Raw genomic sequence first — 17,308 nt, forward strand, 5'->3', positions numbered from 1 at the left:
AAATGTTTGACTTATCTGCACATTCCATTTTTAATCAATTTGAACCTATGGTAAAAAAACCCAAAATATATGAAGTACTTTTAACCTTTTCTTGTCTAAGGGTCCACCTTAACGTACCAAATATTTCCTATGTAATCCTTTAGAAAGAGGCTATAGCAAAGGTAACAAGAACTATCACCTTTTATTATTATTATGAAACCTCTATGAAAATACATCAGTTTGCAAATGCACTGTCTAATGTAGAATTACTAAGGGTAAACATAAATAAGTCAGATTATTTACTTTAATAAAGAATAAAATTTTAAAGTGATGCCATTAATATATTTTGGTGAAATATAACTTTATATAGGCCAAGAGAGGGAGTTTGTGTTCTCCATAAAGGTCAGAAAAAGTATAATAGACAGTGTACTAAAAATAGTATTGTTACTATAAATACTTATCTCTGAAGATTAAAAAACATACGCAAATCTTTCTGATATATATTTAAGTAAATATTGCAGAGTGGAATAGTTTTTCCATACTGATGTAAATATACGCATTGGCAATCAGAGGAACCAATTGTGCAAATTTTTTCAGCCCCATTTGGAGACCCACATTACAAAGCAACATCCTCATCGTCCTTATAATGTTTTTACTGAGGACTTACTACATACAGGCCCAGGGTTAGGTGCTTTATATTCATTAGGTCTAACAATCATTTAAGGTAGTAAGTATTATTCTAATTTTACAGAGGAGGAAATTGAAGCTTAGGAAAGTTACTTGATTAAAGACATATTTTATAAATGGTTAAAACAGTATTTGAATTAAATTTTTGTCAGGTTTCAGAGGCCTATGCTGCTTCAATGGTGTTAAAATGTATATTGCTTAAGATTGAGTTACCAAAGCAAGTAAATGTTAAAGAAATGTTCATATGATCAACTGAAATTAAAACCAATACACTGTTTAGGAAGCCTAACTCAAATCACTACTTAGGAAGCGCTTTTCTATGTGTAGAATATGCAGCTAGATTTCCAAAATTTAAACAAAATTTACTTGGCATGTAGCAAACGTGTAGAAAAAAATCTCAACCTAGGCAGAACTAAATGACAATAAACTCACTGTTTAACAAGGCATAAAAGTTACTTAGAATGTATTCTTGAGGATAATAAGACAAGTTAAGATAGACTTCTAGTTCACGTACAAGTCAAATACACAAAAAAGGCACATTCAACTAAATAGCTACCATTTCTTGACCATATACTATGTGTTTAGACATTATTTTATTTAATTCTCATTACAAAGGTAATGAAATAGACATTTCTATCATAATTTTATCCACGTTGATAGTGAGACTTCAAGTCACAGAGCTACCAAGTGACAGATCACACTATATAACATGCTGTATGTAGCATAATATTTATTAACATGTGCTTAGTGAACGTATTTTATAAAAATTCATTCTTTAAATTATTTAGGTTAAAGAATGTATATTTCATACTCTAGTTGAAAACAATATAACCTGAAAAAAGTATTACTCGAATTCTAATGTTTCTAAAGACATAGATATCTATCCCAATTATATATACCTGATAAAATGCTGTGACAATACTATTTAAAACATATTTACTATTATTATCTGGACATAATAATTTTATATTTAAAAACCTGAAATTCTATCATTAACACAATGTAACTTAAAAAAATTATAATTTGTCAGGAGTCATAAAATTAACAGAAACAATAAGAAACAACTTTAAAAACATCAGATTTAACAATATTTATCTTGCAAAATGCCTGATACAGAAATGGATAATTTCCTATTTTCTGATATAAGCAAATTATAATAATAATAGCTAGTCATTGTTTAAAACCCCTAAATAAAAGGTTTTCTATATAGAAAATGGTTACCTGTGCCTTTTCAGTATTTGTAGGATGGAGCTGTCTGTCAAATACTTTCTTCACAATATCAAGAAATAGACATGTAACAACCATGAGGATTATGGCAAACCAAACAGAACCACTTGATAGGAGCTGAAAAAATACAAAGTACATATTCTGGGAGCCTGAAAATGGCCTGCAAAGAAAGAAAGTGGGCTTAATAAAAGTAGAAACTGACAAGATAGTTTATCAAGATATCATGTAAACCACTATCCTTGAAGGTTACAATTTTAATTTGGAATACAAGTTTGGGATACTGTTCAAAAATTGCAATCAGTATAATTTAATTAATTGAATAACTAATAAAACAAGATAAGACTAATTGTTAAAACTAAAATTCAATTTAGTTACTTTCAATGACAACTATAGTTTTTATTATTAGGAAAGTGGCAAGTAGTTGACTAGGTAACTCTCTCTTAGTGGTAGGATATCAAAATTATGTAGGAATGCAGACTTAAGAGACCAAGAAAAACAAGAAAAACTATGTAACAAAATATTTTCTACTAAGCAACTAAAAGATTGACTACCCAAATCGTAGGTTGAAAAGATCTACTTAGAAGTTCTTCTTTACAAATATATTTTAAAATAAACGCATTCACAAATACTAGTTCTACATAGCAGTAGGTATAGTCAAGATACTCTTTTTGGGTTTTGGTGTGTATCACTTCAAGAAACGAATATGGGGAAATACAGAATGAAATGAAAAAATAAAGAGCATTAAAAACAAACATTACACACCAAACATATTCATAAGAGTATCCTTTTATGATCCTAAATGGAAGTTAACTATTTAGCTAATTCAACTTCTTTTTGCCTACCTTCTATAATTTTTTTTCCTAATACAGGGATCAAAGACACAGCAGGCAAATGTTAATATAAATTCTCCAAATGAGAGACTTTAGTTGTCTATCACTTACGAAAGAATCCTAGGAGAGGCATTAATTTTTAATCTATCAGAGTAGCTGAATGTCAGATTTTACCAATGAAGATGAAGCATACTATTTAATGTTGATAGAGAAGTTAACTCAATTCTGGAAATTTAATGGCTCAATGACTTATTTTATTATGTACATTAATAAATAATTTAGCGGTAATATGGTTAGTGTAAAAGAACATTAATTGTGGAGTAAAACAATTGAAGTTTAAATCCTAGCTTTGCTCTTTTTAACCTTTGTGATCTTGGGGCTGAGTTTCCAAATAGAAAAAATGGGGATAATAAGATTATTGTGATGAATCAATGTATTAGATTGGTGCAAAAATAATTGCGGTTTTTGCAATTATTTTTAACCTTTTAAACTACAATGACTTTTGCACCAACCAACCTAATAACATCTTAGGTAAAACGCCTAGAACGTAGTAAGTATTCAGTAATTGTTAGTTTCTTTTTTACCCCATATAAGGTCAACTGAAAGAAGTGTATTTATTATCAGGATAGGATCTCAAAATTATTTGTTCATAATATAACCTATCACAATAAATGTTTATTAGAGTTAAATCAATATAATTAAAATACAATATAGTCACTCACCAGAGAATCCCTCCATAAAACAAAGAAAATACAAAATAGAATATAATAGATCCCCAGGTAACAAGATGGTTGATCCAGGTCCAAAAATGAGTTTCCAAAGCCATCTAAAAATAAAATTAAAAAAAAAAAAATCCTTAATGTAAAATAGTAAATCTTTACTTTAACCTCTCAGATAAAACTCACGAACAAAATGTAATACTGTATTTTGCCGTGTATAATGCGTACTTTTTTGTCCAAATTTGTGAGGGAAAAATAAGGGTGCGCATTATACATGGGTAGTACTAATTCCATATCTATATAAATGTTTTTTTAATTCTTTTATTTATGCTTATGAGTTAAAAGTGTAACTCTAGAAATCAATAACAATATCCGTATGCAAAATAATACCTGGGAATACGATAATTGATTTTGTTGAACTTACAATGAACTTGCAACAACAAAGAGTTCTTGGCCTTCTACGATGCGTAAATACTGTAAATGTGTTACCAGTACATAAAATTTCTTGTACCACAATATGTTAAAAAATAAATGCTAAAATTCCTTTGTAATACAAAAAATAAATACCTAAATGTAAACAAATAAAATTTGAATTAAAAAATTAAAATGAAAGATTTTTCCCCCTGAAAGTTTGGGCCAAAACTGTCGGTGTGCATTATACACAGCAAAATACGGTAATTATAAGTGACTAAGATTCTGATGGTAAAGACTCTGAGAAGATAAAAATTAATGCAAGGATCCTAGTATGAAATTGAACAATTTCAAGTTTATAATATTTTTCTTCTATGAGGAAGCAGCATTGAAAATTTTATGACTATTTTATTCTCAACTCTATTGCCTACAACAATTGTTTTGTCTTGCATTATATAGAGAAGCAAAATTTCAGAGTTGAGTATTGTAGGATTAACCTTTATTTGACTATAAAAATCAACAGAGGCTTTCCAACATAATGAATTTAAAAGACTTTTAACAAAAATGAAAATGAATGACTAAATAGCAATCAGTGAAAGTATTCATGACTAAAAAGGAAAAGAGAAAAATACCGATGGCTAAAAAAATGAAGAATTGTATGGATTATACAGACACCAAATGTGTCCATGTGTGTAATTTCGCTACCATACCTTTACTGTGACTGTAATAACCATGACTGTGAAGACCAAGGTGCCAAATGTCCAGTTTCCAAACATCTAAACAAAAAGAATAAACAATTATTACATTATGTTACCATGATGCTAAATCAGATGTAAGACAAAAAGTAACTTAATTATTTAATTACTAAAAATCACTTGCATTATTTAGGCCAATTATAGTTGAAGTCTGTGACTAGATTAGTAAAGTTAAAGGTGCATGAAACAAACACCATAAGCATTATTATGTAAAATGATCCTTTGTGTAACATTATCAGACTGGAAACCCAAAGATGGGTTTAGAACTGGTGACACAGACCGTTTCTAGTTAGAATGATATAGTAACTGCTTTATTCCTGTCACATAGTAAAAACTGTAAAAAACAAACAAACAAAAAACCCCCCAAAATCCCTGTTCAATGACAATTATTTTCTGAAACCATTCCAACCAAAAGTTACAGCTGATAACTTGCCACTGTATTTCTGGACACAACATAGGCAGAGCAGGACAAAATAAATTATACACAAAACCAATATCCGAAAGGAAAGATAATGGCCAATGGAATTACTCCTCAAAGGGTTCCTTGTAAAAATGCAGGTAATGTCAGTCAGAAAGTATTCCCTTGGGTTTTATGACAAACACACAGTTTATTACAAATGCAGAATCCCCAAAGAATGTCAGAATTTAAGTTCCACAGATAAGAACACAACCAGAAGTTCATGTTAATTTATAAAGTAGTCACAGTCTTCACCATTGGCTTAAAAAAAAATTACTCAACAGGCTGTTTTATTATTTCAGATTTCTAACAATTAGCATTTACTTGACAAATTACTTGTCATTTAACCTCTGTATCTCACATTTTTCATTTGTAAAATGGGGGAAAACTTTATATGTTTTTGTAAGAATTAGGGTATGCAAAAAGGTACCTGGTATATAAAAAGTAGTAAATACGTTATCAACAATAAAACATCAATTAATATTCCTTTATTTGAGGGTAGTTGGGGAGTTTGTCAAGGGGAAAAGAATGGAAAGGTCATATCGAACCCCTTATTTTCCTGCCTTTATCATCTCTAGAAATGACCTGTAAATATTGAAAATAAGTGGCTTTCACTTAACTATCAAAACATCTTTCCATTTCAATACACTTATGTGCCAGCAAAAGCTGTAATAATAAGCTAGAAAAAAATGCCATCATCATTTATTAGCAATAAGTAAACTACCTGTGTTCTTTCATTGGCTTGCAGCTATTACTTAATTTTAGGTATATATACAATATAGGACACTCTGGTGTATTAAATGTCTTGGTACTCAGGGACTCGAGTTCCACAGAACACACCTTCCCCCAAATGGTCAAGAGACAGACCAGTACTTCACATAATTACTTTCCTTGTAATCTTACATATTTTATTTTATGCATCTAAAAGCACTGTACTGAGTAGTTTATATATCTCACTTAACTCGGCTCTGAGAGAAGTGCCAGTCTCCTCTTTCAGGGCTGTGGGGACAGATATTTAATGCAGCCAGGGAACCTGTGCCTAGAAGTGATAACAACTGCATGTCTATCCTCCAGTATCTGGTTTTACTGGACCCAGACAGGGTCTCACAACATGGCATCTATCTTAGAAGCAGAGGAGGATTCAGGGCTCCCTTTTGCATTCAAGCCTCTAGAGGGAGCTGTAGAAACACATTTACATGGTCTTTTCTTGCCCCCTGCAATCAATTGGTTAAGACTGCTGTTTCTTTCCATTCTGACTTCCCCTTGAACTGGTGATGAAGTAGTGGCAGAGGGCATTTTGGGGATCCAGCTAAAGAGAAGATGAGTTGGGTTAAGTGGGACCTATTTATGTCATTCACAGTTATTTTCATGTATACTTAAGTTTGTATTGATAGTTGTTTTTTTCCCCCTCAAAGAGGGCCTGCCAAAATATGCACCGTTTAGATTTTACTAAACCTCACCGTCCCTGCTCAGAAGAGACAGCTACTCCAAACACTTTCTATCACTATCTGCATGTTTTCTGGACAACTTACTCTAACAGAATTTGTTACCTAGTTATTTAATAAAGCCCAACTTGTATTCCAAATTAAAAAAGAATCATTCATTATTCATTTGTATACTCAACAAACACTAAATGAGCACCTATTACATGCTAAGTACCATTCCAGGCCTTGGGAATAAAGCAGTGGTAAGATCAAGTTGCTGACCTCATGGAGCTTACACAGAGCGGGGACAGACAAATAAACCTAAAAATATATACCTTCAGGTAAAGATTAGCGCTATGAAGAGAAGTAAATGTAGAGTAAGGGGTCAGGAAGTGATGCAAGGTGAGGGAGATGGCACTTTATAGGAGTGCGCTAGAAAGGCCTACTTCAGCCAGTGATGTTTCAGCAACACTGAATGAGTAAGGGAGTCAATCATATCACCACGTAAGAGAAAAGCATCCAGGCAGAGAAACAGCAAGTGCAGAGGTCCTAAGGCAGGAACAAGTTGGTCTGTTCAAGTTACAAGAAAAGCAGTGTGGCTTATATTGTGCTAAGAAGCCACTAGGTGATTTTGAGTGGGTCACTAGATAGATTGTATTTCATCTTTTAAAAGATCACGTGGGCTGCTATGTGGAGAACAGACAGTCGGAAGGGGAGGAACAGAAAAGCAGGAGCAGGAAGGAGGCAGTGGTTATGGTCCAGAAGGAGATGGTAGTGATCTAAAATTTGTGCAGAAGGAGAGAAGTGCAAACATTCAGGATAAGTGCAACATGAGAACCAATGTGACTGCATTTGGGTTGTGGGAGAAGTGAAATCAAAGATGATTCCTAGACTTCTGCCTGAGCAGTTGGGTAAAAGGTGACACCCATTTATTAATATTGGGAGAATTAGAAGGGAAATGGGTTTGCAGAAGACATAAAAAAGTTCTGTTAAGCTATATTAAGTTTGAGATTCCTAGGGGATTTGTTGGAGAAGGCAGTTTCTTATTTGAATCTGAGCAGATTGGCAGAGATGTAAATTTGGGAGTTTTCAGCACTTAAGTAGTATTTAACCCACAAGAAGGACGAGTTCACCCTGTATACGTATAAAGAAGAAAAGGTGGCATAGCACTGAGCCCTAGGCCACTTCTCCATTTAGAGTGATTTTAAACGTGGGTGATTTTGTCTTTCAGGGGACATTTGGCTGCATCTAAAGATGTTGTTGGTTGTCATAACTGGGGGATGCATGCGTGTGCTACTGGTATTTAGTGGGGAGCAGCTAGGCATGCTGCTAAACATTCTAGAATTCATAGGATGAACCCCTACAACAGAATGATCTGGTTCAAAATGCCATTAGTGCAGAGGACGAGAAACCCTGCTTCTGAGGGTGGGAAGAGAAGGCTGAAAAAAACAGTTGATAAGGAAACCAAAGTTACAGAAGCTAAGAGAAGATAATGTGGCAGGTAGGAGGCTTCATAAATTGTGCCCAACGATCAAGTTCTGAAGGACTGAAACATGCTCTTGAATTTAGCAATGGAGAGGTGGCTGGGACTATAAAGAAAATGGTTTTGATGGGAGTGCTGGGGGGGAAAGGGGGTGGAAAGCCCCATAGTGGTACGTTCAAGGGAGAAGAGGAGGCCAGGAAATAGAAACAATGAAAAAAGGTAACTTCTTCAAATTCTGTTCTAAAGATACACAGAATAATGTAACCAGGGCAGTTTACGGGTCAAGGAACTGTGTTTTTTATTAGAAGATGGGAGATATTAGAGCATATTTGCATGATGATCTGTTTGATCCAACAGAGGATGACAGATTGATGGTGAAGGAAAAAGAGAGGATAATTGCAGGAGTAAAGTCCTAGGTTAGATAAGAAGAGTTTTAAGAATAAACAAAAGATGAGAACTTTTTCTGTATCAGGTTTAATTAACTGTATACTGATCTATAAAAGAATTACCTTCCCTAGAATTAATCAGTTGTTCAGTTCACAGTACAAACTGTCTTTATCACAGATTTTAAACATTTGACAAATAGTTGCATGATACCATAAGAAGTAAGGTATATATTTTCTGTTATCATCTAATGTATACTATATCTCATGTTCTCTTAATTGCCTGGAATATTATTAGTTATTATATATTAATATATAATATATAACAATATATTATATATTAAGATATATAATATATAATAAAGTAATAATATATATTTAATATTTGTCTCATGAAAAAGGGAACATATAGGAAAACTCTATAATAAATGAGATAATTCAAGATATTTTAATCATATAACCTTTTATTAAAAGAAATCTGTACCTACTTATAGGAATTAAATTGCATGTGTTTGAATGACCTAATTGGTAATTATAGTGGCTAAATTATTTGAACTGAAATAAAGGATGCTGTATTCTCTCTGGAATACAGATACAAAATAGTATACTTGTAGTCCTAACACAGAGATCCTACCATTTGATGATTAGGATTCAACAGTTGATGACTTGTATAGTGTGAAGAGAAATTAATTAAGGACAGGAAATAAGGGGAGAAATTAAAATTTCAAGAAAAAAATAGTAGTAGCACTACAAAAAGGTTTAATTTTCTTTCTCTTAAAATTACAACCTGAAATTTCACCTCCTCAGTCTACTTTGTGTTGCTAATTATTTCCCCCCAACTAATCTGGCAAGTGGTCCAGACCTAGAAAGCTTGATGAAGGAGTGAAGAATTACTTTTTCTTCCTTAATCCTTTCTTTCTCATTTAATTTTTAAGTGGTATGATAGTGTAAATATGTATTTTAGAATGGTACCGAGAATCTAACAATTCGAACATCTCTATTGGAGAAGTCTAAGTGGAATTAAAACACTCTAATAGCTTTTCCCTTTTTCTCCCAAACCTATTATTCTTTGAATTTTAATTACTTCAGTTTTTCAAATCTGGTATAATTCCACAAAGTGAAAAAAAATCATTAATGGTAGACATTTTCCTTTGAGTTTCTGTACACTTCAGTAAAAGAAAAACAAAATGAACAAAGAAATTTTTAAAAATCCTTATTTGGGTAGAATCTCACTTTACAAAGTAGTTATCTAGTTTGTAATTTTCATATCAGACCTCAGAATGAGTGGAATAGATATTAGAGTCTGAGTTCCTGAGTTAGCAAAGGATCTTTTTTTCTTTGTTCTTGTTCTTCTGAAGCCTCCGGCTAAAACAACTTGGAAGCAGAATGGTCTCCAAATATTTTCCTCCCTACATCATCCTAGTTGTCTACTCTCACTATGAGTACAATACCCTCCTTTCTGTTACCTTCATTATAATGTTTTTACTCTTCTAATATTCAAGGTGTAATCAAACAATACAGTAAATGTTTAAATAAAATAAATTCACTATAGTAAAAGACACATTGCCATTAATCCCCCTCAAAATACTCCCCCTCGCTTTGAACACCCTTATCCCATCATTTTGCCACATTCTGAAACAGTTCTGGAAGTGCTCTTTCATGTCTTTTGTTGCTCTGCTGTGGCTGCCCTGATGTCCTGAATCATTTTTAATTTGGGGAAGAGCCAGAAGTCACACAGTGCCAGATCTGGTGAATAAGGTGGATGAGGACACACCGTGATGTTTTTATTTGACAGAAATTGCCATACACCAGAAGCGATGTGTGACACGTAGTGTTGTCATGATGAAGGATGATTTACAGTACACTTTAAAATACACCTTCTCTCAACCGTAGGTCACACCCGACTGACTGCACCGAACTAGCTGAAACTTGTCACTCACTGTTAACTAAGGTTCGATGTGCTGCTTCCCATATTGAAGATCCCTGCCTTTCCGTTGGATGGTACTCGGCAGCAGCCTTCACTGTAGTTTTTTATAACAACGGAAAGGCTCCATGTCACATTGCTTCTAGTACAGCAATTTCTGTCAAATACAAACATTACGGTGTGTCCTCATCCACCTTATTTACTGGATCTGGCACCGTGCAACTTCTGGGTCTTCCCCAAAGTCAAAATGACCATGAAAGGTAAACGTTTTGAATCGATTCAGGACATTGAGGTAGCCACGACAGTGCAACTAAGGACACTCACAACAGAGGATCTATTGCAGTTTTTTCTCCTGCTCCTCTCTCAGGTTCATTTGTTTTCACTGACTTCATCTTTACCTCCAGCCACTCCTCTTCCTAGTACTTCCCTAGACAGGCCCTGAATTATTTGTAGATTTCTTGGACATACAAGAACAATTATTGGAAAGTAGGAAGCATTCAACACATCCAGCGCTGAACAATGGGTCATGGACTAGACATCCAAAAAGATTTTCAGTCAAGGGAGACATAAGAGCTGGAGCAAAAGGACAGGCTGCGGGCTCAACCCTGAAGAATAGATGGTTGTAAGAGAGATTTTGGGGAAAAGGAGGCAAGAGAACTCTAGAGAGGACACATGGCAATGGCATTAGAATCGGGCACAGCATGTTCTCAGAGAGCCAGCAAGGACAGTTTCACTTACACAGTTAAAGGTTAAAGAGGAGAGAGTTTCTGGGAGAAGTAGATCAGGTGGGATTGGGTAGGACAGGGTCTTCAATGTAATGACTTAATGATAAAAATAACAACGAATACTGCCAACACTTATTAAGTACTTCTATATGCTAGCTACTATCCCTAATTCTCTCCATATGTCTTGGACAGGCTAACTAACTCATCTCAAATCCCTAAAGTGCCAGGTGCCGGGATGTAAATCCAATTTGACTGATGCCAATGTGCCTTTTTTTTCCCCTCTACCTAGTATTGGTGGCAGGCAGTGATGGACTAATTTCTAGCAGTATATATCTGAGTGGTAGAACTGGTAGGCTAAAAGGGGAAAGAAGTTAATGATTTTCAATTTGAGTTAAAAAGAAAAAAAAATAAAGAAAGAAACCAATAAGTAATAGATGGTAAAGAGAAAAAAAAAAAACACCTGTCATACTCAAGGCCAACAATGTACTCTTCACTAAGATTTTATCTTTTCTATAAAGCATGCTCAAGATTTAATTTTAAAAAGCCACTGAAAATTCAAAACAAATGTTAAGTTCTCAAATTAAGGGAATACTTAAATAAGTTATGACATGTAACGTGATATTATGCAGCTGTGAAAAATGTTTTTGAAGCATTTTTAATAACGTGAAATCACTTAGGTTATAAGAGGATAATTGTAATAAGATTATAATTGAGAAATACGGAGATATAAATTATGAGGTTAATGAAAAATAGCAAAAAATAAAAAAGGATGGAAGGAAATATGTTAAAATGATAGAATTACATGTGGGTAGAAGGACAACAGGTGATTTGCTTTCTTTTATTTTTTTCTATATATTTTAAATTTATCAAAATGGGCATATATTACTTTTAAAATAAAAAAAAAGTAACTCTCAAAAAAAGATCTCTTTAATTTCCTTTTCATCCAATGACATCTTCCTTCTTAACTCCTTTCCTCTGTTCATTCTGTCCAGTTTTCACCCCAACATTTCAGGTGGAAATGAGCATACTCACTCATATGGCCACGTTTGATGGTCCTTTGCACAGGTGGGTGGCAATACTGTGCAGAAGGACACCAGGCTACCGCTTTTTTCAAAGGAGTTTAAATAGTGGTTAAACACACAGGCTTTGAAGTCAAACAGATCTGAGTTTCAATTCTACTCTTGTAATTTACTTACGTGTGGCCTGAGGCGAGTTTCTTAACCTGTATGAGGTTAATTGTCTAATAGCAAAAGTAGTAGGTGATATTTTCCTCACACAAGGTTATTACAATTTAATAAGCTAACATATGTAATACACCTGGCCCAGAGAAAAATCTCAATAAAAGGCAGTTATTATTTGGGAAGTGCTGTATCCTTTATACTACACAAGCTAGATTCATTTTTTTGTCCAAATCAGGCTAAACATGTCCTCAAAAGTGAAATGGCAGTAATAGGTGTTCCTACTCTACATCCTAAAGGGATTTGCATAATTCAAGCCTCTCTACAATTGAAACCCATTTTCTTCATTGCACTTACACATTTTGTTATTATTTTGCTTGCTTATTTTTCGTATCCCTCACAAGACTCTAAGCTCCATGACGGTTAGTTACTCTCATGTAGCCAGTACTGGATTTCATGGGAATGGCTGGTCCTCAATAAATGTTTGTTGAACAGATAAAAACATAATATTCTCTTTCTTGCAATTCTTGTATCTCTGTGTGTCCAAATATATTCTACAAAGTACTACCAATGGAAAAGGGAAACTAAAGGTGACAAGCATTTCCAGTCCACCACAGGCCCACTTGCTGTCACCTCCTAACCCATCTAACTAAGCCTAGAAAGAGAGGCCTAGTTCTGCCAAGAATCTCTCAACATGAGCACTCCAATTAGGACACTCCAATTAGGACAACATACTGTGTAGCACTCTTTCCCCATTTCACATTTCAGAAAAGTGGCCATTCTAAACAGTAACTAGAGACTTCTTCAGAATTGCTAGTGTGCACTGAAGAGTATGGTAGCACTTCCTAAGCATACCAAAAAAATAATTCATGCAATTAAAAGCAAAAAACTAAACACTACGTCCTCATTTCTCATCTGAAAAAGGTGGGTCATAATACCTCTTCAACAGGATTACTGTGGGGATTAATGGAGATGGGGCATGTAAAGTACTTAGCACAATAGCAAGCACTAAATAAACAGGAGCTATTATTAAAACACAACCCTGAAGTGAACTGCATGCAGGGAAATGAACATATCCGCTTGTATAATACATTTTGAATAGCAAAATTGCCTAGTAACTTGAATTTCATATTAAGATTTCACTGTATTGCCTTTTTTGTTTTAATTTTCATTTGTATGAAATTATATTAAGCAAAAAAAGTTTAACACCTTTTTATAATTGCATTTTAATATCTGCATTTTTACAATTTAAATTGAATTTTTTATGACAGAAAGTTATCAAAAACCAAATGAAATCAAATTAACAAACATTTAAAAAAATTATATATCTTACCTGGCCATTTCCAAGCAGCGATACATCTTTCCCCATTAGAAAATAGGATCCAAAAAAGAAAATAAAGGCATGACTGAAACCAAGGATGGTCCAATAAAGAAAAGTTTTAATGCTCAGTTGACGGTTTTTACTAATGTCTCTGTAAATTAAAAAAAAAAAAAGGAACTCATTAAGACTCATATTTATTATTTACCTAGTAAATAATTATTATAATTTGATAATTAGAAAACAAGATGGATCTTTAAAATTGTTTGAAAAAATCTGTAGAAAGAATAAACCCAAATTTATAAACCACTGCTTGTAGTTTCATACACCTGTGTAGTAGCTTATATTCAAATACATTTTCTCATTTTATAAAGAAATATGACACAGGCCTAACACTTGAGTTTAATTGTGAAAAGCTGATTTATCTGTATTATATCTGTTCTCAACATTTAGTCACTCTGCCATGATTGTTTCTTTTCAGTGGAGTCATTTGCGTCAGGTTCAGTACTGAGGCTCCCAATCGACTTCGTGTCCATCAATATAGCTAATTATGAGAAGAACAGTCTTTGCCAACCTAGGGTCAAGCACAGTCCTAGATATCCTAGGGAAATCAAGGTAAGTTACTGCCATTTCTGGATAACTGAATAACTCTAGAAGAGTGGAGGTCACGGTAATGTGGAAATCATAAGCTGGTCCTGAGGAATAGTTCTACATCTGTGATTCCTCAGTTCCAAGGCAGCAGAAATAACCCAGGGGATCAGGGACAGAAATTAATGTCCTCAACTCTACATTGTGCATTGACTACTACTCATAAATTTGGCAATGCTAAGACATGCACTAATTTTTTAGGAATTCTAGAGACAACCAATTACTGAATAACTTCTTTTGTACACATGAACTAGAATACTACTGGTTTACAAGTGTAAGTGCAAATTACACAACTGTTCAATGTATTACTAGGATGAAAGTGTTTATCCCTAAAAACACTGGAAAAATTACTTTGTTCAACAATTATAAACCATACAACAACTAAAGCATTTTCTTTAGTAAAGTATTAATCACTCATATACTACCTAATATATTTGCTTATTTTTAAAGTACTTTTAAAAATTGTTAACTATATAATATACTACTGGGAATCAGAAATGTTACAGACATTTAGTACTGCCAAATACTTACCGATAGAGGGTAGGCTTACTCTGTAATACATGAGGGTCTACGTGCTGTTCTAGAAGGCTATATATCAGAATAGGTAGGGAGGTAAAACAAATATTGTACAAAGTCAGGTACACGCTGTCATACAGTGTCTAGAAAAGAGAAATTGATAGACATTTTGAGATTCTAAACAATGTATTAGTATTACACTTATGCATATAAAAACAAAGAAGTATATCAAAATTAAGCATAAAAATTATGTAGCTTTTTCAATTTATACAAAAATTCACTTTAATAATTCTAATTTCTTATATAAACATAGACATAATGTTCACAGATTTCTATTCTTTGTGGGACTTGGAATATTTTATATCAAGTAATTCTGGAATTATAGTGAATTGCATCTACATTTCAAGATTCTCCATAATTTGGTCACTGTGATGTAATTTTACACAATTCTCTTACATGCATTCTAGGTTTCTTACTATTCTCTCGATATGTTACACATATAATTTTGCTTTCATGGCTTTGTCTTCCCATCTAAGTCCAATACTTTCTTTAAGGCCTGATGCATTAAATTTTAAACACTGGCTCAAGTCCTTGATGAAGGCTTTTTCTAAACAGTCAAAAGTGCTTCTGTTGGTACTAGTTGCTTAGCACTTTACCTATGCTTCACATATTGTTTTCATCGTTAATAATACTTTCTCTCTAATTACACTGTAAACTCCCTGAAAACCTAATAAAATTAGGTTAGTTCTCTTTGTCATATGCTCTTACAGCATTCTTTATTTTATTCAAATAAGCAAACACTGTTATTGGCAATCAATGCCTAAGCAGATATTTGGAATTTAGAGTTAGAGATTGTAAACAGAGGAGAGAACAGTGATTAAGGACAAAAAAAAGTCATGAAAAAAACCTAAGATAATTAAGCTCTTGTTATTTCAACAAATTCAAACAAATGTCTTCACCAATTAGAGATGTATACTGTGATACGTGAAGAGGGTGCTCAAGTAGGCAAAAGCCGTAGGTCCAAGCATGGTTTAGTTATTAACTTAGCTATGTGATCCTGGGCAAGTTACTTAATCTCTGTGTAATTCAATTTCCTTTTCTACGAAGTAAGACATAGTAGAATGGTAAATAGTGACATGTATATAATAAAAGACCCATCACCATACGCTCATTACAGCTATTGTTAACCAATTATAGGGTTTTCCTCTGAGCCTTTAGCTTCAAAACCCTTTTCAATATAGCACTCTTGGTGGTCTCTATTAATTATTTAGTTTCTGAGATGAAACCTCATCTCTGAACTCAATCACTAAGGTTCCTTCCAAATCTAAAGAAATTCAATACGTAAAATTCAATACGTAAATTCAATATGTAAAAATGAGGTAATCCCCCAATAGTTATCTGGCCTGGCTTGATTTGGATGTTATGAAAACATTACACACAAATTGAAAAAAGTTACCAAAATTCTCTCTTAAGCTGTTAAGAGTTAAAATAACTATTTTTTAAAATAAAACATCCAAAATAAAATATATTTTGGTATCAACACTCCAAACTGAAAATTAGAGTAAATAAGTATTATGAATGTTATACTGACTAAATACACTAATTAGGAAAGTTTTATCTAGTAATCAGCAGAACTAGGAAAAATGGAAAAAGTCCTTCCAAGTAGCTATCAAAGACTGAATGCACATACTTTATTATAAAAGGATAAAACAAAAGCTTCTATTCACTTACTTGTTGAGAAAACAAACAGTAGAACTGATATAAAAATTGGGGTGTGATAAAGCACACATTCTGAAAAACAAAATTAAATGGAGATAATTAAATTAAAATAGTCTAAAAGAAAATTTCTAAAAATGGCTACTAAAGAATCTAGAAACACCATAACAGTTGGTATGGAAGGCAAATCTGCCCATAAGAATTTGTCCATATAAAATGAGAAAACAGGATTCCCATTTTATTAAAAAATGTCTAAAAGTATTGTAAGTAGCACTACAAATGTCAGTTAAAACACCACTGACTCCTATAATTGCCGAGCAATACCATAATTTTGAATTTATACCTTCCAACTATTATTCAATACTTTTCATATATAGTACAATAAATAAGGTTAAACTTTAGGGCTGTAATAGCTTTAAAATGCCAAAATATTTAAAACAATAAATGGAACTATCAAAACATCTTTCCATTTCAATACACTTATGTGCCAGCAAAAGCTGTAATAATAAGCTAGAAAAAAACTGCCATCATCATTTATTAGCAATAAGTAAACTACCTGTGTTCTTTCATTGGCTTGCAGCTATTACTTAATTATAGGTATATATACAATATAGGACACTCTGGTGTATTAAATGTCTTGGTACTCAGGGGCTCGAGTTCCACAGAACACACCTTCCCCCAAATGGTCAAGAGACAGACCAGTACTTCACATAATTAATTTCCTTGCAATCTTATGTATTTTATTCTATGCATCTAAAAGTCCTATATTGAGTAGTTTATACATCTCACTAAACTACCAAACAGTCATTTGCGGAACAAAAAAGATTAGGAACCTCTGCTTGAAACCATCATAATGAAGTTAAATTAAAACTTATTACTGGTTCAGAACAAAATAACATAAAAAAGAAATCAAATTAATTCAGTTTTA

At 33.2% G+C, this 17,308-nt stretch overlaps 1 protein-coding gene across 4 annotated transcripts in view; it reads right to left on the reverse strand.

Moving 5' to 3' along the window:
* Positions 1-17,308, reverse strand: part of ATP11B (ATPase phospholipid transporting 11B (putative)) — a 101,025-nt gene that overhangs the window by 19,076 nt on the left and 64,641 nt on the right. For all 4 annotated transcript variants that reach the window (XM_033126677.1, XM_033126696.1, XM_033126670.1 and 1 more), the window contains 6 exons: positions 16,396-16,455; positions 14,680-14,807; positions 13,516-13,654; positions 4,564-4,629; positions 3,446-3,549; positions 1,888-2,053 (listed from right to left, as the gene is read on the reverse strand). In XM_033126677.1, the coding sequence (XP_032982568.1) occupies positions 1,888-2,053; positions 3,446-3,549; positions 4,564-4,629; positions 13,516-13,654; positions 14,680-14,807; positions 16,396-16,455 (663 nt within the window). The remainder of the gene's footprint in view (positions 1-1,887; positions 2,054-3,445; positions 3,550-4,563; positions 4,630-13,515; positions 13,655-14,679; positions 14,808-16,395; positions 16,456-17,308) is intronic.

This window comes from Rhinolophus ferrumequinum, chromosome 2, assembly GCF_004115265.2.
Source record: "Rhinolophus ferrumequinum isolate MPI-CBG mRhiFer1 chromosome 2, mRhiFer1_v1.p, whole genome shotgun sequence".
Taxonomy (NCBI): domain Eukaryota; kingdom Metazoa; phylum Chordata; class Mammalia; order Chiroptera; family Rhinolophidae; genus Rhinolophus; species Rhinolophus ferrumequinum.